Source organism: Stylophora pistillata, chromosome 12 (assembly GCF_964205215.1).
Source record: "Stylophora pistillata chromosome 12, jaStyPist1.2, whole genome shotgun sequence".
Classification (NCBI taxonomy): domain Eukaryota; kingdom Metazoa; phylum Cnidaria; class Anthozoa; order Scleractinia; family Pocilloporidae; genus Stylophora; species Stylophora pistillata.
Window position 1 is genome coordinate 25,572,498 of NC_142530.1, and position 26,386 is coordinate 25,598,883.

Here is a 26,386-nt window from a genome sequence, read left to right on the forward strand (position 1 = left end):
GTTTGCTTAGTTCTCAGAAAAATATGCAGAAAAGATTTTGCACCGGAGGAAATGCAGTGGTGCTCCTGTGTAGCAAACTATGTAAACCAAGATGCGTTTATGAGGCCCCCTGGTACTTTGTTATATCGGGGTTTCACACCGTAGCCAAAAATTACTGAACAGATGTCTTAAAAACGCCTTTTTTTCCTTTAGGAAAACGCAGGCCTCGCACAACTCAAAGCATGGGCTCTTTCCGACGCTCTCGACACCAAGACATAAAGAGAGTGGCCTCGGCACCAGTGGTTGTAAACAGCTATCGCAATCAAGTAAAGGCTGGCATTGTCAGAGCTATGTTGCCTCGCTCTGAGTCGTCGCACCTGAGAAGCGCTTTTGGAGCAGCAGAGATGTGGCGATCTAAATTACTAACGTCCAGGCCTACTCTTGAAAAAGGATTTTCCAGTAAGAGTTCTTGACCACATAGTGGGGGACTTCAGTGACACTGAATTGACGGTGGCATGACTGGAAGAATTGCTGCTGTGGCCGCCATTATCGCAGTTGTCAGATATGGCGTGTGCGCCACGCGTTTTCATGGACTTTTTCAAAATATAACTCTGCCGTGTTAGTTTAGACAGGAGTCTGCTTAAGGGTGTACGAAGGAAATTTGCACCAAAACTAGTAGTAAGACTCCCCCACCCCACCCCTTAGCGAATATTAAGTCTTTTTCACTACGCACAAATTAAATTGTCAGGTCATAGTGCTAACTGATTGAATTACGAAGTCAAAATATATTCATGGCATTAGTATTTCGCCAAATAAAATTCCAATCGGCCGATTTCTTTGTCTCGTCCCAGCTGACCATTGTCTGCCATTGTCGTGCTCTAATAATAATAATAATAATAATAATAATAATAATAATAATAATAATAATAATAATAATAATGTCCATGGGGCGTAGGTCAATTTTTAAAGAAGCGGCTAAGTGCGCGGAGAAGTTGTAGCTGGAGTTGGATTTGGAACACGCGCAAGGGATCAAGAAAGAGGTGCGGAGGTGCCAAATTGAGAAGTTAGAGGACGAGATCAGAAACCAACGATGGCAAGGGCGCCTAGTGACTATTAGGCTGGAGGATGAGAGTTTGAGTGCCGATGGGTGTTTCTGGTGGCTCACAGAGTGGAAGAACTGCTCATCACACACAGTGGCTGGACTCGTCGAGCTATACGAGCAGCTATTGCCAACGCGAGTATACACGAGTCAGAAGACTCACACAAGCGGGGAAGGCGAGGTGAGGTGCAGATTATGCGGCAAGGCTCCAGAGAGTGTGGCTCATATCTTGTCAGGATGCAGTGCGCTGGCCCAGAGCAAGTATCTCTTTACACACGACGCAGCACTGAAGGTACTGTTTTACGAACTGTTGTATGATGAGGGATTTATAGACGAGATACCACCCTGGTACACGCCCGACAAGCCGAAGCTCGTGTATGAGTCAGAGAATGTTAAAGCTTATTGGGATGTCCCTATATATGCTGATCAACAAGAGGTCAGATGCAATAGGGTGGATGCACGCATTGTAAATCATATGTGCAAGAGAGTTGTGATGCTGGAAATGAGCTTCCCGTGGGTCAACAATCGGACAACAAAGGATGAAGAGAAGACACTGAAGGACGGACCCCTTCGCTGGGAACTAAGGCAGCAGTTCCCAGGCTACGAGGTGAAGCAATATAACATCATTATGGATGCCCTCGGGGGGTGGTCACGGGAGCTGGATGTCATGATGCGCGAGCTGGTGGGTGGCAGAAGCACAGACGTACTGCGAAAGATGCAGAGGGCAGTGCTCTCGGGCACGCTGAATATTGCCCGGACTTTCAAGGTGGCAGTTTGAGTTCCTGTTAGAAGGAGGAACTTAGACATAACGGAAAAGCCTTTTGGGATTAGTTAATGTACATTTATTTTTTACTCCATGGCTCACAGGTTACGGTTTTCGCCCTGTGCTGCCTGATTAGAATGTAGCATTCAGTTGATTTCTCTGCGATAATAATGTCCATAATGTTCGCTTAATAAGAAATATTATATATGGAAGGCTAAAAAGTTAAAAACCTGTAACCTTTTTTAACTTTTTAGCCTTGTATATATAATATTTAATAATAACAATTTAATATTCATATTGCGCAAATTAACATGTGGATATGATCAAATGCGCATCACAACACTGTTCGGGGGATTTTGGCCAGACTGCATCAGCAGTTTACAAGCAATCGAAGCAAACTTATTTGAAGATGCCTCCTCCCCCCAATTCCCAGTAAACAGGCCAGACCACATCACAGTAATCTCATGAGTGGGTTCTTTGAACGTCCGCTGCCCAACCAAATTAACTAATTAATAGATGCAGGAGACTCTACCCAACTTACCCTTGCTTCCAAAATCTAAGGAAACAGCGAACCATTTCCACAAATGAAAATTGAACGCTGGCATGCTTGAAACAAGCCTATCCTGCAAGGCTGCTGCAATCTTTTGCACCTTCTGGCTTCGTTACTGACGTTGCAACTTTTAATAACTCTTGCATATGTCGGAGCATATCGACGGCTCTTGTTATATAACACTCAGTTTTGTCTTTGCCTTGCTATATTTTATTCACAACTCTTGACTTTTTCACCCCTACTGGTCTAAAAACGTGTGCCCAGGGTCACTTTTCTTCACGCACTCTTAGGAGTGGGAAAAAGAAAAAGCCTGGATTGAACTTGCCCGGTGCAACGCGCAGCAATTAGTCAACCAAGCAATAAATAACCTAGGAACGCGGTCGGAAAATCCATCATTGAACCTTGGTAACGGTTTATTGTGAAATAATGCAATGACTTTATTAAGCTGAGTCTTCATAAAGTGTTTTTTATAACAAAACTGACCGATAAAATCCCTAGAATTCGAAATGTCTTCCTAAATATGTAATTAGGGATCAAATTTTGAACGTACTATCTCAGCTCGTCGAGTATTCTTACAATGAAATTTGTTTTAGCTATGAACATTTGTTGCAAGTAAATGAGACAAATGTTATGTCTCGTCGCTAAAACGCGACAGTAAACAATGTTACTCTAGTTTTAAAGATCCCTAATGGATCAAGAACGTTGAAAGACGCTCAAGGGAAACATTTCCATAACTGACTTGTATCATGCACTTTTCGGTTGGATAACTTTTCGGAGGCGCCCACATTTCTCGATTTACAGCCCCTAATAATTATTTAGCTTCTGTCTTAAATAAACATAACTATTCCTTTGCTTTGTATATATTCCATGTTATCGTATTCTCAAAACCTTTGAAGAGAAGTATTTGTTTTAATGCAAGTTTAACTTTGGCAAAATCAGTGACGTCATGTCTGTGATTATGTACGATATTAACTTGGGCGCGCTATCCAAAACACCGGAAACGACAAAGTGACTTTCACTCATACCCCTTACAGAAACTACCTTAAGACTATAGAATAGGTTACTGTGATTAGAAATTTTTCTTTCATTGAGATTTTTTTAATTTGAGTGTTCCCTTTTCGCATATTTTAACCAAATTGAGTCCGAAGAAAATGCGAACCACACTGGTGTTAAATTTTTAGATTAGGGAAAAAATTCAACACAAGAAAATGTCATAGTATCACTTACACCCATTGTTTGATAAGATAATTCTTTTGAAGATACCATCGATGTTAGGTAATCTGTGTTGTGGCTGTGCCTAATTTCCCAAGTTCTAAATTGCCGACGAGATGCACGTTTGGGACAAAATTACTATCTAAAATTGTACATGCCTAGTTGACTATCCTAGTGTCGGCGAGTCTCGTAGAATGACAAACCGCATTCTTCATACCCGCCCGCAACTTTCGAAACCACGTTCTTCCTCCAATGATCTTTTGTTGTTGTTGTTATGATTTTCTGAAGAGTTCGTTTACAGATGGAGAGAGGAAGATCTATTTAGCTATTTCTTTATTTCTTGTCACAATGGTGATTCACAAGGATTCTGCGTACTTCCCGACTTGGATGTTAGTGTCCCAGAAGCCTTGTCGAAATTGATGTACAAGTGGTCCTCGTACATTCGCATGTCAATATACTCCTACGACAAGTGAAAAGATGATTGACAGCAATCAATCAATAATCATGTACGTACAGGTGTCAGTGGACTTGAGGTAGCTACACTGTGAGGGAGGAGCCGTCAAAATTGACGTACATATTGTCTTCGTATGTGGCCATGTTTACGTATTCCTAGGAGATGATAAGGACAAAAATCTTAAATTGGGGTGAGGCAAAGAAGAAAGCAGCTGAAGAATTGATCCGACAAAAAAAAAAAAAAAAAGAAAATTGGAGAATTCAATGCCACCAAAATTTAGATCAGGCAATTAAGCAATGAACAGTATATATAGGTCTTTGTATTCATCTATGTGGCGTAAGAACTTACTTGGGATGTTTCCATTGTGAGTTTCAACATCTCACGTGGGTAATTACGCCGATAACCTAACGGCGCGATTTAATGAGTGTATAGAGTAGCTATAGGTTTACCGACACAGTCAAGGAGAGGTTTTTGATTAAACAACATAGTTTACGATAACAACATGACATCAACACTGGTCAGAAGGACTTTTATGAATTAAACCTACCTTTTCATCGCTGAACATTTTGCTGAGATGCTGAGACAACTCTACGAATGTTGGCCTCCGCTGTGGGGCCACTTGCCAGCAATCCATCATGAGGATGTACCTGAAGGGGCAATAGACAAGTGTGAGCTTTTGGAGGAGCGAAAAGTATTGTTCCGGAAAGATAGCTGGTTATCCCAAGTTATTTGCCTTAAGCCGTTTCTATGACCATCACATTCGACCGTTCAACTTGAAAAAACCGACCGAAGGTTTGCAAAAGAAAATGACTGGGACTGTGATGTATACTACCACACAAAGGAATTCTTATAAAATTTATATTCTGGCTGAAATAATAACTGGATGTATACAGTTTTGGTGTACGGTGTAATATTCCCGCGTAGTCTGATTCGAGTGCAGTTCGACTGAATGTCAAAAAACCCAATATAGAGCAATCACTGCATCCAATCGGATCAGAGTTAAGGTAAATATCATGAGAGCCAATCAGAAATCAGTTGAAAGTATAAAATAGTAAATTGCCTAAAGCGCGGGAAACCGTGTTTCAGTTTCTCGCGAAGGTTATCAGGACACAATATTTCTAAACCAGTCGCAGTATATGGTAAAGCAAATCCAATGCAATCCTAGCCTTACTTTCGACAATAATTTGAAAATTTTTCCTGTTACAAAATCACTGTCTCCCATTTTCAGTCGCCATTTTGGAGAAAATTTAATTTGTAGTCGGATAGAAATTCAGTGATTCGAACTCCCTCTCTCTCTCTACGAAATTACCCAAGTCAGCTGCACATTGAGGATCGAACGTGTCAATTAACCCAACGATTTTAGCGCAAAAGAATAGAAGTAAACGTGTTTAGCCTTGGTTAAGGGCTCTGTTGGGAACAAGGAGGCACTTACAAATCTTCAGAGCAGTGTTTAGGCCTATCCATTCTGTATGAATCTTGAAGAAAGTTGATTACTTCCTGTGAGTTCATCCCTGGATACGGTGATGCACCTGTTGAAGGAATCATTCAAGCGAAATAATTTCTATATCAATTATCAGCTGGAGTTGTTTGGTTAAATTTCACTTGACTAAGTATTAGCCAATGCGTTTACATGAAAGTAGAATCCTGCGAAATCTTACCTAACGTGACGATTTCCCAGAGAACGACGCCAAAAGACCACCTAAATGAGACGAAAGGTAAAAAGATAATTAAAAAAATCGTTTCAAATTTAAAATAGTATTGGAGAGAGATTGAGAAAGACGGTAAATCTTGAGCTCAGCTACAGTCGCCGAATAATGGTCGCGAAAATCCGACAGTCTGAAGTTAGAGCCTTTTAAGAGTCAATTAAAACCAGGCGTGATAATTTTCAAAATGTATTTTAAACGAAAAGTCAATTGGTTCTGCCTAGTTTACAGTATTCGGCCTATTCAGGATGTTATTGGACAGTAAATTCAAGGAAAGCTTTTGCGATTTCTTGAAAATTGCAGTAAAGGGGCAGCCTTCAAAGACATGCAGATTATCACAGTCGTAAAATTTACTTACACATCACTTTTTGTTGTGGATACCCCATCTAATAATGATTCTATAGCCATCCATTTAATTGGAAATCGTCCTCCCTATAAAAATGAATATATAGATAAAAAACAGAGGCTTTGACAACTCCAGAGAGCTCGTTTGATGAAAAAAAAAAAAAAAAAAAAAAACCGAATGAATAACAGCGCGGGGAGGTTGGGAGAAGATGTTCATAGTGCGTTATGAGTTCTCGGACGGCTACCCTTCTACTAAAATGTTCATTTCTCAATCTAAGTCCATTTATGAGACTTCGTGCTCATTTCTGCAACCGCTTGTTATCTGGTTCAGCGCAGGTTACACCCCAACCAGCTGTCAGTTTCTCTAGGCACTCACGTTTCTTGCATGTGAGAGACAATGAGAGATTTCACGAAATATTTGCAGAACCCCTGCCAGGACTCGAGGTCCTTGAACCTAGACTCCTCGGAAGATGGCGCACTAGACATCATGCCATAACGTCTCCGACCAGGACTGGTCAAAAGTCTACCTACCTTCATTCATTGACATATTCATCAGCATGCCACTGAGTTCAAAATTTGATCACAATCATAACCATAAATAACTCACTTGTGTTTTTCTTGTGTAATGGTTTTCTACGTAAATGTCCCTAGCGAAGCCAAAGTCAGCCACCTTACAAACTTTGTGTTCGTCAATAAGAACATTTCTGGCCGCGAGATCTCTGTGAACAACCTGTAAAAGTGATCGGTCCAGTCAGTGGAATTATGGGTAATAGCCCTTCGATTGGCATGTACCTGGTCACCTTTATTTCAACACTCCTCCTTAGGCTGATAAAATATGATTGTAAACATAGCTCACTCTTAATCTTCAAGCTCAGAAATCAGTTGCCTGTAAAGCTCTTTCACATTAAAAGATTAAAACTGAAAGCTGAGACGATAATACCTTCATGGCAGCCAGATGAGCCATGCCTCTTGCAGTCTGTATCGCAAATGACAAAAGATCCCTAGAACCGAGCTTTTCAATGGGAACTTTGTACAAATCTTGGTAATATTTGTCTTCTACTCCACGGCAGTGACGCAGGTAACTCTGAAGATCGCCATAAGCACAGAATTCTACTATAACCATTAAAGGCTCTGTGAGGTAAAAGAAAAAAAAACAAGAACAATATTTAGTTAGGCATCATTCTATGTGCTTGTAGTAGAGTTCTTGATGCGAAATAAAAACAGGTAGCGAGAAGCTCAAGAGATTGGTTAAGGTGGAGGAGATGTCGTGTGGTTCACAAGCGTTTGTTATGTCAAACGAACCTTGTCTAGTGCAACATCCTAGTAGGCCAATAACATTTGGGTGTGGTTCAATAAGCTTGAGGAGTTCCAGCTCCGCTAGCAAATCTCTTCTGGCCGTCTCACTGTCGCTTTCTATTGAAAAAATAAATGCAGTAAGTTAGTTGAGTTGGTTGGATTTTAGCAAGGGAGAATAAAGTTGAAAAAAAATTTCCATATTCGTAACTGAAACAATTTCTCACATCTTTTTTTTACATACTTGCAGGAGTGAAGCTTTGGATAAGAAAAGCGGGGAAAGAGACCACTCGTTTAGGCTGAAAACAATCAAAATCTTGGTGGATCCCAAAGCAAATCAAAAGCTTATAGTGGTCAGAGCTTAGCCTCAGACTTTGCAAATTACGCGTTTTTATATGATTGGAAGATCGGGAAATGTTGGTGTTAAGGCCCTCTATTTTCTTTCCTCCCCCTCCCACTGATCCTGATTTTTTTTTTTTTTTTTTACTCTCTTTGCTGCATGGGGAGCTTGTTGACACATGAATCATTTTAATGTACTTGTCTACTTACCTTTCACAATTTTAACCGCGACGTACATTTTTCCCACACATCCTTTAATGCCCTGTGCTTGTGCTTTCATAACCACGCCAAATGCACCCGATCCCAGTACTAGCTGTAGGTCAACTCTGTTCCGCGGGAATTCCCAGGGGTTGTTTGATAGCTGGGTCACTGAAGCTCCTTGCTCCACATTTGGCTGAGGTTGGGGTATATTTGGAATGGTATGGCCTAATAGCTAAACAAAAAAGTCATAGAAAAGTATTTAATGATGAGCCTATGACTACCTACCGTTTGGGTCGAATACAGATCGAAAGATGAGCGACAAAAACACGGGTAGGGCTGTGATCTAGCGGCGCCCGGTGGCCCCTGTAGCCTTACTTTTGCTCTTGGGCGACTAGGGGATTTTAGTTTTTTCATATAAAAGCATATGCTGGGCACCCTGCATTTCAGTTTCAGAGCAGTGGGCTTCCTTCACTTTTTCTTAAAACACAGCCTTGAATCGGGTGTTTAACAAGACCAGGCGAAGTCTGTACTCGTAGTATGTAGTGGCAAGGAGACCTTCTACTCCCCCTGGGTAGTATGCAGGTCCATCGCAGCCCCCCACCCCCCATTCATACCTAGGCATTTTGTCAGGCGTCCTTTGTGGTTCGCCAGTACTGATTTATATACTCATGGGCGGAGAAAGGTCAGGTATAGAACCCTCGAACCTGCACATCTCGTCCCAAAGCCCAGCGCTAACCGTCTGTCCATGTCTCTTGAAGAGAGCATGAATAGTTTTGAACACTGTAGTTCTTAACGACTCATTAAGCCCCCAAATGCATTGTCTCATGAAAAATCCTGGGCCTTACCGCGGTCATTTCGGCTGGTTCCTGCTGACTTGTAGGCCGGCTGTTCGATGGCGTATTCCCTGGGGTGTTATTCTTGTGCATCTTCTTAAAGAAGCAGAAGATTGCAATAATACCCAACATGATGGCCAGGAAACCTCCTCCGACCCCGCCCACCAACGCTGTCATATTTTCAGTGAGTGCTGCAAACCCTTTATTGGTATGTGCATCAGTGTTAGATTCTGGAGGAGAAAACGAAATTGAGATTCATAATAAAAAAATCAAAACAATTTCAAAGTTAACTGAGTTGACAGACAAGCAAAGTCTGTATGACAGATCTTGCAAAGCTAAAATTGACATTTTGAATTTTAAGAGGGTTTTGTACATTCACAAACTAAAGGTGGCTCCTGGTTCAAGTTTTCCAGGTTGAATTTGAATTTGGAGAATTTTTTTGGTGGAAGGAGCAAAACTGGAAAACCTCAATCGACCCGGGATACGAGATAATGAAATCGAATCCAGGTCAGCTGGGCCTCTTGTCTATTGTTGTAGTGATCAATGTGACGTCACGTGAGAACAACATATTCTGCTTTTTTAACCCCTGAAACTAGTTTTGAACCTCTTATTACGTCATAATGCGTCACTGACCAGTTTGGTCACAGGAATTCTAAAGCTGACAAAGACTTGAAAAAACGGATGCTTTTTTTCTAGTTGAAAGACGTCTTCTTACCCGTTTTCTTTGTTTTGGCAAAATAGTTTGAACTAGGAGTACTGGTGCCTAGGTCGTTGGTCGCCAAGATACGGAAGTTGTAGTTTGTGTCTGGATCGAGATACATGATGGTGTACTTGTTTTTGTTTGGGGGTCTAATCTGGATTTCATTCCACTCTTCTTCACCCTTTCTGTACTGGAGTATTAAGGCATTCAGTTCCAGGCCACCATCATCGTTAAATGTCCACGTGACCAAAGCTTCTCGATCCGTGGTTTCCACGGAGATTATTGTCGGACTTTCTGGACGAGCTGTACAAAAATGAATAAATAGATAAAGATAAGAAAAATAATAGAGCTGATCTAATGGAAAAATTATCTTTCCTGGTCCTCATAGTTATGAGAGTGAAATTTTAACACTCTTGTGCGTTGTCAAAAACAGCCGCTGGATGGGCCTTGCGACCCATAAGCTGTCATTACCTTTTACCTTTATCGCTTTATATTATAAACAATAATATTCAAAGTTCAGAGGGTGCCATTTGTTAGGATCTTATTAATAGGACTACTGTTATCATTGTTATCACTCTAATCATTTTTATTATCATTATTATTATTATCATCTTTATTATTATCGAAAAGCTCGAGAAGTAAACGTAGACGGTGTGTTTTTCTTAGCTTCTGATGGAAAGTTTAATGTGTTTTTCGATTTTTAGGGTTTTTATCAAACTTTTGTAAATAGTTTTGGTGATTTTAAATAAAGATTCCTATTTTATATGAAAAAAATAATAATAATAAATAAAGAATGGACTTACTTTTTCCGGACAAAGAAATGTTAGCCGAAGATCGACCCAGAGCATTTACAGCTTCGCAGGTGTATAGTGTCCAAGACTCTTCTTTGACCGTGGTTATTTTAAGAATGCTTTGACTCGTTGCAGTACCGTGTTTCGTTGTCATGCTGTATCCACTGAGTTCTTCGCCCTGGGCAATACTAAAAGTTTTGTTTTTACTGTTTCTCCAAGTCCATGAAAAAGACAGACTAGGATTTCCGCGCGACTCACAAATCAACTCGGCTGTTTCGTCCACGTTAGCGTGGAACTTTTTTTTCCCGAATATTCGAGGTGGTTCTGAAAACGAAAACGGAGGAAACGTAAAACATGAACGACTTTTGTTTGGTATAAAAGACAGAGTCCGTCTTGCCTTACAAAAGAGGATATAAATGTAGAGCACATTTTGTGTTCAAACCCGAGCTGATAAGAATCCGAAAAAGACATTTTCATCAATTTTCAAGTCAAAATGAACTAGGTACGATTTCCTTCAAGAGAAAAAAATTTTGATTCCATCAGGAAGATCGCTTAAATTCACATATGCAAAAAAATTTTATGGATACATTACTAACTTAGTGAACTACTTCATGTATAGCGTCCTTACAATTAGTTTTGAATTTCCAAACTGCATGAAACAGATGAAAAACGGCTATTCGTAATGCATGGACTGACAGGTAAATAAATAAGCTTAAGATGCTCTATCATACCAAAAACGGCGACAGTGAAATTCAACTGGTCTCTTCCAAGTTCGTTGACCGCTGAACATTGATATGTTCCACTGTCCTCTGCAGAAGCTTCATGTATCACCAAAGTCCCATTGCTTTCCTGTTTAATCCTGCTCTTTGGCAGCTGTCCATCAATTTTCTGCCACGTCGCATCAGCTTTAGGGAATGCATTGACGGTGCAGTCAAGCGCCAAGTTTGGTTTTGATGCATTATGGGTCAGGTTTTGAATTCTTGGGCTTTTGGTGCTTATCAGTGGACGAGCTGAAAGATACCGCTGACATGTTAAAAGTAGGAATGGCCTATCGATTGACCATAATTGCAATTTTCAACTGAATGTTCATTGTAGTCCAGACTTTCACCGCCTTAGCTTCACTGCACTCTTATTGGACGTGAACAATTGCGCCAAACAATTAGACAATAAGAGGCAAAATTGACACAAATCTCAACTTTATAATTTGCGACGGATTTTCCATGTTAGAACCACCTAGCTTTATTTTGTTAGGGGTTCTCGTTTCCAACTGGCAATAATCTACCTTTGATCTGTTTGGCCTGTTATAATAAATTTGGTTTTGGTTTACAATAATCACACAAGGAATCTATAAATTCCTGGTTATATAAAATGCTACAGTTGTTTTGTGAGGCTTTTTTTCGATCAGTTTTGTAATTTGATGACTTTTTACTACTAAAAGTAAATTATTTTATTGATAAATAATCACAAACTAGCCAAACTAGCGAAAACGTTTATTTTGATATTATGACTTGCGGCTAGCAAGATAAAAGAACTAACCTTTCACAAGAAGTGTCACGTTTTGTTGAACGTTTTTAAGATCACTTCCGTCTAAATACAGCGCTCTGCACGAGTAATTTCCGTGATCATAACGATCAACATAGTCGAGACGAATGGATTCCTTGTCAACCACAGTTATTGGGTGTTTCCTTTGAGAGTATATGATAAAGTGGCCTCCATTTCTGATAAAAATCACTTTATCTAAGCCTTTATACCAAACAGTCTTGTACCAGATTCCAGATTGGCCGTTGGACGTCTTACATGGTAAAGTGACATTTTTGCCTTCTCTTGTTGTAATTCCCGACGCTTCACTGGTTGCATCTGTGATTGAAATATCAAAAAAAAAAAAAAAATGATTACGCATGCACGATGTAGTGACGAGGAAAAGAAGCCGTATTTTAGTTAATGCAAGATATAGAATAAACAAGATAAATAGCTCTTACCCGGGAGTTAAAATCGACTTTGAAGTTTTGATAATCGGAGGGAGATTAGGTTTGAGAGAGACTGGTACCCGCAACGGAAGACATTGCTCGAGTTTGGTGAGAAGATGGTTCTCAACCGAGTTTCATACCTCTGTTTTGTAATTTAAAGAAGTTGCTGATCGGAGAATTGACTCAAGGACTTTCGTAACGGAAGACTGGGACCAGATAATTTTAAAACCATAAAAACCCTCGAACCAGTCTTCGCTTTTCAAAAATAGCCTAGTTCCAGTCCTTTTGAGAGACTAGTGAGCAATATATTATAAGAAACAGCGTTTGCATGAGTTAAACGCTTGAATCGTTCATAAACATTTGTTTTAAACATTAATTTTTCTTAACATATTTTCTTTAACCTGTCCCAGCCATTCAATTACTGCACAGAGCGCAAACGTCTCGGCTAAGATACGTGGAAAGAAACTGGGAAAAAAGGTGGAGAGACGGTTAGTTCTTAATCATTCTTATTGTTTTCGCACTTCGATTTAGTTTCGCCCAAACACTTAAACACCGTCGCATAACTAAATCTTTGAATAATTTTCAAATTCCTCCTTGCAAATATTTGTCATTTGTCATGTTTTAGGACTGCCTTTTTATCTCGTTTGTTATGTATTGTATACCAGCAAGTTCCACATTTCTAGAAATTTTCATCACTGGGAGCTGAATTTAATTTACGTTTCGATTAAGTATGATAAAAGTGAAAGCTAATTCCAAGTTATTTATATCCGTTCGTTCACTATGTTCATAACTTTGCCACTTTATAAAGTCTCTGGCCGCAGTCACGACCACATATAACGATTTCCAAAAGGTGCTTTAAAACCTTGCTTGATATGCATCAATTGATGGAAGAAAAATAAGAAAAACGTGTTTTCGAACTTCAAGCGATAAGTTCTTAATTGCCGATTTTATGACAAATAAAATATGTTCTAACATACAATTCTTACAAATTACACCCTACATTGCCGAAATAATGACGCTATCGTTGGTAGGGTAGATAAGCACGCAATATTTTGTCGTTAATTTTTAAAGGACATCATAAGTGATGACATACTTTTTTTTTGTAAAAACAAAACCCACATATCATGCGCTGATATGGATATACCGATGGGGGTCACGTTTCAACTACCTCTAGAATTTGAGTGTGAAAAAAGCGTTAAAGTAGTAGAAAAAAGGAAAGAAAAAATGAAACGAATCGTGCTGCAATGTGTCGGGGAAACGCGAAACTCGAACAATCACTGTGTGAAGCACTCGGGTTTTTTGGGGGTGTAAATGACGAATCAATAAGTCACAGCTGAGGTGATAGTGGAATTAAATCTTCCCAAGGAAAAACAAAAGAAAAGAGAGAAAAGAGAAAGGCAAGAGAGCAAATGTACGTTAATTTCATCAGATTTGTCTATTTTGGACGCCTCTCTACCTGGATGATTTATTTTACGCGAAGAAAATCATCTTTGCCTTCAAGAATGTCTTCCTTGTGAGCTCAAAGCTGAATCCACAAAGCAAGTTTGATAACTCATGGAATTTTCAACTGCCTCTCAGTGTCCCTTTTAGCCATTGCTCAGTGCCTCAGTCGAACTTTCCCTTTCGAACGAGATATTTAAGTCGTTTATTCGGGAGTATTTTTTGGCACCTGACAGTTTTGATTAAACTCTAGTTAACTGTTAACAACGGCCCTAATTAAATGAATATGTCTCTTTCTATAACTGGCAAAATATCTCGGTGTTTCCGCACAAAGCAGTCGGTTCTAATTGCCTCTTCAGTATAGCACATAGGGAAATACAGAGTGAATTTGGAGAAAAATAAACAAACAGCCTTTGGTATTACCGAGCTTCTATTTTCCTCGATAAGAATTACGTACAAGTGTTAATATCATTTGAAAGTTGGACGGAAATTTTGGGTAGATTTTCTTTATTCAAATGTGTTAGAGATGTGGCTTTATTTGTTGTTGTTGTCAATTGTAGCAAAAATAAATCTTTGACAGAAAGTTTTGATGACTGTAAATTACCTTTTTGAGTTTGTTATTTCAGCGACTTCCGAAAATGGGTGGTGTTTTATATTTATAGGAGACCCATTCCAATTTTGAATTATGTCCTTGCGATTTTCTCAATTTGTACCCAAAGTCAGCAAACGTCCAAACATTAGTAATGATTAAGGAGAAACAAGAGGACTTACCTTGGAGACAAAAGAGACACGCTAATAAAAAGAACAGCATGTAGAGAACTTCCATCTTGCACCGCTAATAAATCACCTCTCTTCCACGGAATTGTCTTCAAATCACCTGGAAAAGATAATCCTGTAGTGTAAACAGGTTCACGTGTTCTCTCAAACAACCACTGAGATAAACATATCTCATCTGAACGCATGTTCTTCAAATCAAAAACAAAGTTTGCCCGTTTAATTAACTTGGGTCAAAAAAGCCTCTCACGATCTGTTTATGAGGTACGATTTCACTATTTGTGATTTAATTAGAAGCAGCAGAAAAACAAATCTTTAAAAATTAACACTTTAGTCTAACCTTTTTGTAAGAGCATGCATTAGATGTGGGACTCTAGTTTCCAAAACGCAATAAAACATCTTTTCATGCAATTAGTTTCATCGGTATTCCCTTGGAATGTTTCCATGACTTGTACTCGACTTACAGACCTCCGAAAAACTCCAATACTGCGTTATCTTACCCTGGAAATCACTGATAAGAGGTATATCTTGACGCTAAACTGTTTATCATAACATCACACGTACCGCAATAATTGAGAGAAGTCATGCATTTGCAGGCGAAGTTTGCGTCACCAAACCAGAATTACCGATAACAGAAGTGTCCGCAATTAGATCAAAAAGTTGATCAGTTTGCGTGACCGGTGAATCACCGAATTCAAAATAAGTGTCTTTATCAAGGCCATCAATGCCTTTAGTTGAAATTGAAATTAAAGGTGCCAGAGGAAATGAAATATTTGTCTTTCACTGGCTCATGTCTCCAATTCTTTCTCATTTTTTGTAACTTCCTGCCTTGAAATCACAAATACAACATGATCCCTCCTGTAAGTGGATAAACGGAATATTGTCTTACGGCGCCTACAAGGCTACGTTAAGACTTTGTGGGTTTCTTTACATAAACGCTAAACCCAGAAGATTTCAGTTGAAACAGACAAGATAACTAGTCCATTCATAAGCGTATTCACCCTTTAAAATATGGAAATTTATCCCAAAAAATAGCGAACTAGCCAATCAGAGCGTGTACGGTGGAATGCGTAGCGAACATGAAAGTAAGTGGCAAAAAGACGGCGGCAGTCCTAACAATTACGCATGTATAAGGTTCCATATGGTATTAATTGCCAAATATAACACTTATTCAGGCATTAACCTTTTCACTGCCGGGAGCAACCGAAAAGGAAACTCATCGCAAAATAAAAAGAATAGACAATAGCACGTCGAAATAAGAATCTAAGTTGAAATTTGCCATTTCGCTCAACATCAAAGCTCCACTTTCCTTCTGTTTGTAATTGAGTTACGAGAAGTCTTGACCACAACCAAGTAAGGGGCCGACCATTTAACTTTTGAGGGGTGGGTGATTTTGAAAAAAAAATTCCTGCAAGCGCTTGTTGGAAGAAAAAAATTGCATGCAGCCCAAATGTAACAGAAAAAAATGTACCAACAAATCGGAAAAAAATATCCTGCACAGCAGATTGCTAGAAAAAAAATGTCTTGATGACCAGAAATCACCCACCCACCCCCCACTCAAAAGTTAAATGGTCGGCCCCTAAATATGTGGCTATCATTTGAAGTATACTGATGACACACAAAACGAAAACGCTTGGATATGAAAATCTGCGTAAAATATCCGGCCTTGCTTCTAATAAAGGCTCACATTTCCTATTTTTTTATTTCCTTTAGCGCTGAAATATGTCGACGGGAGTCGCAACAAAAAAGGTTTTTGTTGCGATGTGAAAAATTACCTTCATCGCGAAGGGAGCCAAAAAATTCTCGCCGAGTAGGAAGGAAAATAACAAAATTCTAAGAATTTGCCTGGAATGAACAAAGATGTTTATGGACAAAGAAGATTGGAGTGGATTTCAATCAACAAACTTGAAAAATTGAGGGCAACATCTATCAAGAGGCGTTAACTGTGGCGTAATTACTTAAATATCTTTTCCATAAACAAAGTTGTTCTTCGTCGTGGTTATATGATTAAATGAACGGTTAATCGTTTGTTTCACCACGTAGAGTTGGGCTATCAATTGTATTGAGCGCGACGCTTCGACCGCCATACTTTTAGTCGTCGCCTATACTGCTAGACTTCACCTACACGGCCAGTCTGTCTGCCAGTCTTCTATACTGCAAGTCTTCGCCTCGATACTGTTAGACTTCGCCTTAACTGCTAATCTTCTCCTACACTGCTAGTCTTCCCTTATACTGGTAGACTTCGTCTATACTACCAGTCTTTGTCTGTTAGTCGTCGCCTGACCAAGCCTAACCGTATAGCTGTCGAAACTTCACCATCAATACAATTGATAGCCTAACTCTATATCGCCGTAAGAAAAAAAACATAAAACGTTCATTTATCTTTTTTACAGTAAGTGGATGTCTCCATTTGATATTAACATCACGACGACGTTGACAGTTATTAAATGAAACGATCAGAATTTGCCTAAAAACGTAAAGCGTGAAATGTATTCCTATTCAGAAATCAAACATCCCGCCCATTCATCCACAGCAAGCTATGACAATTATTTAAAAGGTATACTTCCGAAATCTAATTGTTCCCGCGACCACGGCATTGACAGGTCATAGAAAAGAATCTCAAAGACGGCATATTTTGTATTCTATATCCAGCACTTTTTTGCCATTTTATATACAAATTACATAATTTACAAAATTTAATTTAGGAAAAAATTTAACAGCGTATATCAGTGAAGAGAGAAAAGATATTGATAAGCCGGTACTTTCACAATGAACTAAATTACGTCACAAATCATTTTTCTGAGGATCTTTTTCTAGAACCGACCACCTGTTTGACGCTACACCTTGTCAAAAACTAGCGGAGAAAATTGATGTTTTTTCCTAATTGCCAGTGCGTTTCACATTCTATCTTTTCTTTTTCGTTCTCTCCAACACAACTTGATACAAAAGAGAACTTTTCATTTTACCCGTTGCGCGGTAAAATATTTCGTAAATATGATTCTTCAGCGGAACGTGTTTTAATTCAAATGTCACGATGAACTTCCCATAAAAGCCTTAGAAGGGGTCCCAGCTGTTTATATGGTTTTTCTTTCGATGACAAAAGTTCATTTAACATTTAGGGAGGACAAATAGGGGCAGGAATGCTTCAATTGAAGTGTCCGAATATCAGTTAACTGTCAGGGTTAATTGACAAATTGTAAATGATTATTTGTAAAAGAAATCGAATATTAAAAAGCGTTCGAGGTGCCTTCGATCACTCAGTCACCCTTGCCAAAATACTATAACATTCCAATTTCGTAAAGGTCATTCAGTTGAAGGGCGCCATTGCGCCAGAAGGGGGAAAATTAAATTTAGTGAGCGCGGGATCTGGGTCGGTCGACGGTGCCAATCTTCCGGTATTTAAACAGTTTTATCATCTGTTAGTTTAAATGCCAATAAACAACCTGGTTTTACAGTTAAAAGTCAATTACAACTAAACCATCCACATTTTTTTTAAGGAACGTTTAAATTATACGATTAAGTAAATTTCGAAATCAGATTTTGGTCTCCCTGTGGATTTTGCCGCCGCAGACCGCAGTCCTTTAGCTTCTGTAACAAAAACCACAAATTATTTTGCTCATTAATTCGCCACCGTGGTTGTTCGTTGTAAATAACTCTAATGTTACCTAAGCGAACCTAGGCAACACTTACCGCCGGACTCAAATCAGGGTTGATTTGATCAGCACGAAATTTCTGGGTATCTTAAGCATCTGTAAACAACACGTTAGGGCGCAAACGACAACTACAAAACCGGTTTACCATAGCACTTTCTCTAAATGCGTCTATGCACGGATCTAATTTGGGCGTATACGGCTTCATTTTTTATTCCCGGTTTCTGGATTTATGTGCCAATCTAAACAAACAGGCAAAATGTCACAGGCAACCAAACGCGCTGAGAATAAATGAGTGATACTTTAAGCTGATCGCGTACAGTGAAAATTCTTTTCTTTGGAATGAACCCGAAGAACATAGAGCTTGACTATTAGAAAGAATATGTTCACCGAATCTCGTGACTTCTGAGGTCAAGTTACGACTATCACTGGTCACCCCAAACAATTCTAATTCTAAAATCGTGCAATGATACCTCCCGAACATCGATACGCATACGAAGTAAAAAACCGTTCCCGCGAAAAAAAGGTAATTAAATCTACTACACGATTCCAAAAAGGACAACGGCTAAACACAAAACGGTTCGGTACTTAAACCAATCACTTCATGGTTTTGTTGAGTCATGGCAATTAACTTAACTAAGTTTACACAATGTTTACCCAGCTTGTTAGTTATTGGTAATGTGTCTTAGCAAATTCCATCCTACCTGAACTCGTGGCTTAATAAGTCACAATGCACAAGATCACCGTAGGGCCTTCTATGTCGATTTGATACTTCTCCAATCTCCGTTTCCACCATACAAGCCTCGCCGTGCAACAGACAGCTCTATGCTGTCTGTGTGTAATTTCTGATACGTGATCATGACCCGTGTGGCTCTCAATACAGGATAAAGGAATCATCGCGACAAATCCGAAAAAAACAGTTTATGACTTTATCTTTTTAAGGTGACAACTAAAACCAAATCCCTCTTAAAACTCGAGACTTGTTCCAGAAGTAAATTAACCGCCAACAACTTTTTTTTACCGCCCCCCCCGGTCTTAACTCGTTGCTGCACGCAAACATGATTTGTGATGCAACACAAGAGTGAAATGTTCAACACTTTTCGATATTCCTTGAGTATCAGTTTCTTTTCTCAATTATAGTTAGCATTAGCCCTATCTTACAAAACCAATGTTGTTTTTTTCTGCATAAATTTAAGCACAGGAAAGATTTTTGACCCGGAAAGTTTTAATATTTCTAAAGCTCTTCAACGGAATTTCTACGAAGATCAAAGTTTAAATAATATCGCTTTCTCATTTTAAGATATTCCGTTTTATGTCTCTAGCAAATGAAAATTTGGATTTGATTTCTATTCCTGGCGAGAGCTACTTCCTTTAACTCTGAGAAAACGTTTATTTGGAGGGAAACTGCTGAAACCACAAAGTTATTTTCGTTTTAATTCCGCCCCTGTCAACATAAACAGCTTGTTTTTCAAAGTAAGTGCTGTTACCCTTAAAGGATGTTAGCTTGCACCTTTAAGTTTGCTTTATAATTACATGTCTGAATTTAGAACGCTTCATGTAGAACGCTGTGATATGTTCAAGGTTTTACGTGCCAGACCAAGCATATTTAGAACAATAATAATTCTTAATTGCAAATTAATGGAGGGTACAATTGACGGCGCCATAAGGTCTCTATCAATGAGCGGCAAAGATTTCACGCATAAGACAAATCTAAAGAAAAGTTGAATTTTACATCAACGAAATTGAAAGAAATTCTTCCGAAAACACTTATTTTGTTCGCTTCATAAATTAAGAAATGCACTAATAAATGAATGAAGAGATGCTAACTGAACTAGGTACTACGCTTTGACACCAGAGAGTACACGCGAGTTTCATTTATTACAGGAAACGCAACAACGTCGATTCGACGAGTATAACTTCTAATCCTTTCAAATCCTATCATCTACTCCCAAAGAAACTCCGCAATGGGAAAATGAACGAAAACTGACAGCGTCAAAATAAATCATCTTTAAAAGAACAATAAACCGATTTCACGAAGCTCTCATTAACTCGTTTTAGCATGTAAGCGAGAAATGGCATTTAGTGGTGGCATCTGAGCAGTGCAATCGTGTTTGCAGAAGTTTTCATGACTGGAAGCTGCCGTAACAGATGGCACGGATTGGTATTATTCCAATTTCTGCGAATTCAATTCGGTTTTTCTTCATCTTAGTTTTCTACTCGTCTCAGCATCTCTAACAAGGAAGTCAAAATGATTTTTTTCTTGAAAAAAAAAAAAAAAAGGATGGTTCGTTTTACGCTGATGGTTCGTTTTACACTTTTTTTGATCCTTTTCGATTCTAGATTTGTCACAAACAGGTCTGGTATTAAACGCGATATATTGCTGCATTATTCGGCAACTTTTTATCGTATTTATCTTAGTCGCTTCAGTCCAAAAATAAAACCACACCAGGTTAAAACTGATTGGTATCAGGCTGAAAAGGGTTTTATTCTCCCCGTCACCATTGAGTTAAGCTGAAAAAGTTACCTGAAGATGCATAAGATAACCTGTGCCTCCGACCCATACTTTGTAAAGGTTCTGACATTTTTAGAGATTTGTAACGTTATATAATTTTAATACCAGTAAGGTATGGCATAAACGAGCTAACAGTCTAGTTAAAAACCACCGAGGTCACTTGAAAAGTTCTTAACAAAATAAACGATTAGCTACATTTTTCTTGGATTAGCTGAATCACCTCTAAGACTCGTTAGTATTTTATTAGAAGAAAAAGCCATTGACCTTTCAAAGAAACGGAAGAGGAGGAATAAAATTTCAGTAACAGTCGATCAAACGACGAAATGAGAGCTACTGTGTGACGAAAATCGGCCGCCTGTGTCTGCAGTGGTTTTTACTATTTTCCGACCACCCCTGTGAATAGGCTTCATTCATCGATAATCTGTAGTATGCACGTACATTTCCTCTCTCATCGATCCTCATTTGAGTAAATTTAGTCTTATACATTAATGAACAAGTAGTCGCTGTAGCGCGCTCTGGGCCGTGTCATAGCACATAGTACGTGATAAGCAATTACGTTTGGCAACATTTATATTACCCACTAACTGTGAAATAACTATTTGATTTAGCTAACACGGCCAAACGCACGTCATCAAGTTGCCCCATATGGAGAAAAGCAGTAAGAAACTTCAAGAGGGCTTTATACGTATCCATTTCATTTAACGAAAGTTTCTCCAAACGCTAGAAAAAAGAGAAGACTTAAACAAAATGGCCATTAAAAACAACAGATATATCTCTCGAAACAAATGTAAAAACCGGAAATGTTCGACTTTCAAATCAGAAGCGTATTTTCTACAATCGTGCGTTCTGGTTTTCTGTAATTTTTTCAGTGCAACATCACCGGATGCAAAGCTGAGCTCTTGGTTCTAAAATTTCAACCAAAGCATCTAAGTCATGTTGCTATCTACTGAAACTGTAAAAGCGTTTCAAAATAATTTTTGACCCGAAAATAGATGTCTCGACGACAAAACTCCCCAAGTGACCTCGGACAACAATGTGTTACGCAAAAGATATAGAAAGGAACGCCATATATTGTCTGAGTGTCGAATGATAGAACACTAAAAGGGGTGTCAAATACCGCCCATACCACAGATCTGACCCATAAACATACTGAAAGGAAATACGAACATAAATAACAGGATTCTACACCTTTCTTATCGCTGATTATCTCAAAAAATGTCCCTCGTTTGATTTAATTTTTGTCTCTTGAAGTGCTACTCTATCGAAAGCGTAGACACTAATTAAAAAGGTCTTCTGAGAAGATCGTGCTGTTAAAAATTCGAACGCCTGTGCTGTGGCATTCAGTACGGGAAATATCTACCAACACCTAAGAATTCAAATATCGTATCATAACCACAAGATCACATGGAAAGATCTCAATGAAAGCTCTGGAGAACTGTTTGCCCAGTTTCTTTTCTCTGTTGTCAATTTATTTAAGGGAAGGAATTTTAGCAATTAACACTGTCGCGATTTTGTTTGTCAACTTAATCTGAACACTTTCTAGCGATATTTCAGCAAAGTAACTGTCACGTTCGACAGAGACATACGACATTTTGTTTAGAGAGAAAGCATGTTTTTATACAAAATCTTAAAATAGCCATTCCAAATTCGAATGATACTGTACACACGAGTAAATTAAAATGCACAGAATCGATCCACTGCGACCTCTTAGATATTCTAAATTGTCTGAAAACTGACCTATAGTTGGAGTGCTATTGTTCGTTGCTTTGTCGAAAAGCTTAACTCACAGGAAGTTGTTATGGCTACTTAAATGAGAAGAAAGTAAAATAAACTCGAACATAGAACAATACAGGAAGGTATGAGCAAATTTGAACAAGCCCGTGAGAAATATGCTTGTTTGCTTAAGAATCGGCTGAGCGCACTGTATCATATCAGAGTTCAAAACGATTATAGCCGGTAACTTTCCCATATCTGGTCACCGAAATTCGTCCACTCAAAACAGCTTTTTACGCTCTCTTACATCAACCACTGGTGAAGCCAAATGCGTGTTGCCAACATATCATTTTTTAAGTGTGTTGCTCACGCACGCGAATTTCCTGTACGTGAGGTCCACAAAAATCAACTAAGGTAACGCGTTTGATTATAACTGAATTACCTCTCACCAGCCTGAATTCTGGGTACTAAGCGAATTTCCCTACTTACCTCTATGATCTCATAGCCTGCGCGGTTGTGCTTTCTTTACACAGATTTCGTTCAACAGTCCACTTTGAGCGCCCCACGGTCGTGAACTTTAAGCTCTTTCTCTGTTAAAGAACGACTGACGCAGAAGCGTAAACCTATTGACAGTTCCCTGCGATACAATCTCGCTGAATACAAATTCCTGCTGGGCTTTCAGTTCCTCGAAAATCTCCTAAAATGAATGTAAGACTCTCCCTCACTCAACACAAAGGAAATAAAACAGGATGAGATGCTTGAGAAGGACAAATGATCAGCGCCGTCTCTCGCGCTGCCGAGAAAATGATACTTCGATTTAGAGCACCGTTCTTCAACGCGGTCTCAGAAATGCTGTCACTTCATTATTAAATCTTTGTTCTCTCACTTGCTGGCCATAATTGACATTAATTGGCTGACTGGATGGCTAATTCAACAGATCATCAGCTACTTTTAATCAGCATTGTTAAACAGCCAATCAGCGATCAGTGTTGTTTAGAAAGAAAACTGAGCTTCATATCCTAAAATAAAAGGCCAGATGGAAAAGTAACAGGACTGTGGGAAACCAATCTCAGAGAGCCTTACTCCAGATGTTTCCATAAAAACTAACCTCGCACTGAGGTTTGTTTGCTTAAAGCAAAAGCTAACAGGAATTTCACGCGAAGTACCAAACACTGTTTACAGCCTCCGAAAAAATTTCGAGTAAATAGTTTGCAAACGAACAAATCGTGCAAAATTTTTTCATGTAAAAAAGTCACATCAGCCGATGTTTCCGACAACCACAAAATGCATTTCAATTGATAAAGATCTAAATCATTCCTCATTAAGGACATGTTACCTGTGGCGTTGAGCTTCAAAAGCAAGACACGTCTTTAACAGTAGAAATTTCTACACTTTTAGTACACCATTATTCACGGAAAGGAAGAAAATTTATAACTTAAAAAAAATTTTTTTTCTAATCTTGTGCAAATTCGTGATACGAAGATCGTTATTGCAAAAAAGCGACGTGACATTCAATTTCAGTAGGAAATGTCACGCCTTATGAAAGCTACAACTTGAAAATTACACTACTCTGTGTTTACATCTCGCTATGCGGGATAAAGACGTGAGGCTGCCGCCTCTAAATCCTTGCGGTTTTCTGCATTAAAATTCCAAGACATACGACTAACGTACAAAGGCCATGAAGTATCTGATCACTTTCACAAATATCCCAGAGATCTGTATAAATATTTTCCTTCAAATTAGAGGGAATACAAACATTCCATAGTGTGAGATTTCTACTAAACATATTGTCCGTCGAGTTAGCGCCTTGTTGAGAATTATAATCGATTGCGGGGAATATCCTGCAACAACCTCAACAATGGATGTCGATTTGTAATGCAATCCGATGCTTTGTTCTTGCGCAAACTGAACTTTAGCCTTTCTCTCTTCAAAATCCTTGGCTTATAACCGCAAAGAAAGTCAGACAGATTTCGGAAGTAATCCTTGCAGTCATATCTTTCTCGCTCCAGAACATACTGCGGTAGGTTGTTCGATTGAGTAAAGTTGTATTTTTGTGCCATCATTATTTATTTACAAAGACACCTACAGTCCAGAAACACTTAGCACCAGACCGATTAATCCCCTTCAGCCTCGAAGATTGTCTTTCACTGAGCTATCAAGATATCAATGTCATCTAGTTCTTTATGGATACTTTAGACGCGGATAAAAGCTGAAATCGGGGAAGATGAAGGTGGTGTTTTGGTCCGTATATGCTTTTACATCAGAACAATGACCGAAGCTCGAGGGAGAGGACAGCTGCTTACCAAATTATTCAATTAATTTGTAATTTTTTGATTTGTTTCCTTTGTTTTTTAGCTTTTAATCGTATTTTCTCTCTCTCTCTTCATGTCTTTTTAAGACTCTTCCTTGTTATGCATTTCAGTTTACAGAAAAATCATTTCTTGTAAAATGAAAAAAGAGTATTGCGTAAGAAGATTTAATTATATTGTATGAAGCGCCAAAGTAGACAGGTTCAACCGCTGGTTAAGTGCCGAGATGACCACCAATCAGTTAAAATGTTTTTTTAACTAAGGAATTGCATGATTCGTTTGCCGCCCGATATATTTCTTTTCATATCTATCGGGAGGAACGATCTTACCTTGGTAGTTTCGTTGAACTAAGTAGAGATTTGGTTTAAATTTTCTCATAGCGAAGCGATTACAAATTATTCATACATCAAGTGGTCCGATCCAGCCCGTTACTAAAGACGTGAGAATTCCTTCTTTCTTAGTTCTAGGGTGTTTGGAAGGAATATTTTTAGTAAAGATAATAGTGGTAAGAATATTCGGGGTTAGCAGTTTCCGATTTGCGTAGTAGAGGGTTATTTACGTAACGGTATGACAGATTTCCTATTTGCGTTCCTGAATTTAGTATTCGTAGGTCAGAATAATGCGATCATTCCACCTCAGAAGCCCCTACCGCACCCAAATCGTCACCGGTTCTGGTTTTAGTATTACTATCCTTCCTTTTTGCTGAGTCACTTAACTTAGAGCCTTTACAACCCTACAGGCACGTAAAAATAGTTTAACTTAGACAACTGGAGACTTTTTAATGTGATTTTCAAGGCAACGGTTAGAATTGCCAAACCTCCAACTTACTCTGCATTTCGTGCCCTATCAAATTTATACCATCTGGTAAGTTTGTCTTATATTCCACCTCCGTGACCTGATAGATTCACTACGTGTCGCCGGCAGACTCCACATAAAACCGCGATTTCCCTGTGGCAAAACGCTTATCTTAAGCGTTATTTCTGAATAACAGATCCGTTTTGTCATCAGAGCCGCACTAAGAGAAGTCGTTCTGATCTCAGTTAACACAGAGTTCTTATCCTCTGAGCTTACTCGTTTTACAACTTACTAGTACGGCTAATGAACCGAAAATCCTGCTCGCACGGCCTAAGAACCTTGTCGGTTATAGATGGCTATCGTAAAGGTGCGTCGCCGGCTGTGCTACTGATCATCGACCTGGCCTTTGATAAGAGGCTATAGTTGTACACTGTTATACTCCAGTTGGCTTTAAACTGTCCTAAACCCTCCAAGGTGCGGTTATTATTAAATCAGTAAATAAGTAAAACCACAGTCTAATGATATATAAACTGCTTTAGAGATATGATTTAACCCCATGTTTGAAAGCTCTCAAACAGTTATGATTACGGTTTCCCATTCCCGACAGAGGGCCAGTGGGCATCTTCCAAAAATAATAGACGCCTCTATAAGCCGATCGGCGAGAGAGTTTTAGCTATGCGTATGTTTTTCACTGAGTGCCAAAATATTTCCAAAATCTCGATCAGTTATGCAAAATATATCGGGAAAATATCCATCACTAGACGGTAACAAACGGAAATTAAAATGGCTATCGTATTATGGTTGAAATATCATGATGACTAAGATCTATGCAGGACGATTGTCAAAATATTCGCCGGTACTGACAGACCAAACCCATCTGACTCCTGAACGGTTTTGAGCCCGGGTGAACAGGTTTCGGAAATTTACTGAGACCTTTGTTTAAAATTAACTATCAAGCATAAAA

General features: G+C 38.9%; 2 protein-coding genes and 1 pseudogene across 5 annotated transcripts in view; 2 read left to right on the forward strand and 1 right to left on the reverse strand.

Moving 5' to 3' along the window:
• Window positions 1-811, forward strand: part of LOC111323586 (ankyrin and armadillo repeat-containing protein) — a 13,187-nt gene extending 12,376 nt beyond the window's left edge. The window contains exon 9 of the mRNA XM_088741310.1: window positions 193-811. Coding sequence (XP_088597436.1) covers window positions 193-452 — 260 coding nt within the window. The 3' untranslated portion in view covers window positions 453-811. The remainder of the gene's footprint in view (window positions 1-192) is intronic.
• On the forward strand, window positions 771-3,250 carry LOC148719403 (uncharacterized; annotated as a pseudogene).
• On the reverse strand, window positions 2,787-23,224 carry LOC111323588 (fibroblast growth factor receptor 2). Of its 4 annotated transcripts, none has more exons than XM_088741315.1 (16): window positions 22,808-23,224; window positions 14,441-14,546; window positions 11,799-12,119; window positions 10,994-11,272; window positions 10,275-10,586; window positions 9,487-9,774; window positions 8,784-9,001; window positions 7,948-8,170; window positions 7,408-7,518; window positions 7,046-7,236; window positions 6,713-6,835; window positions 6,119-6,192; window positions 5,716-5,756; window positions 5,490-5,586; window positions 4,605-4,704; window positions 2,787-4,212 (listed from the first exon to the last, which is right to left on the reverse strand). In XM_088741315.1, exons 2-16 carry the CDS (start codon window positions 14,493-14,495, stop codon window positions 4,141-4,143), a joined length of 2,505 nt encoding a protein of 834 aa, XP_088597441.1. In that variant the 5' UTR covers window positions 14,496-14,546; window positions 22,808-23,224; the 3' UTR covers window positions 2,787-4,140. The 4 variants fall into 4 exon arrangements, with proteins under 4 accessions (XP_088597441.1, XP_088597439.1, XP_088597442.1 ...); XM_088741313.1 differs by having other exon boundaries at window positions 2,787-4,063; window positions 22,808-23,222; XM_088741316.1 differs by lacking the exon at window positions 22,808-23,224 and adding an exon at window positions 18,798-19,073.
• Window positions 23,225-26,386: the final 3,162 nt, after the last annotated feature.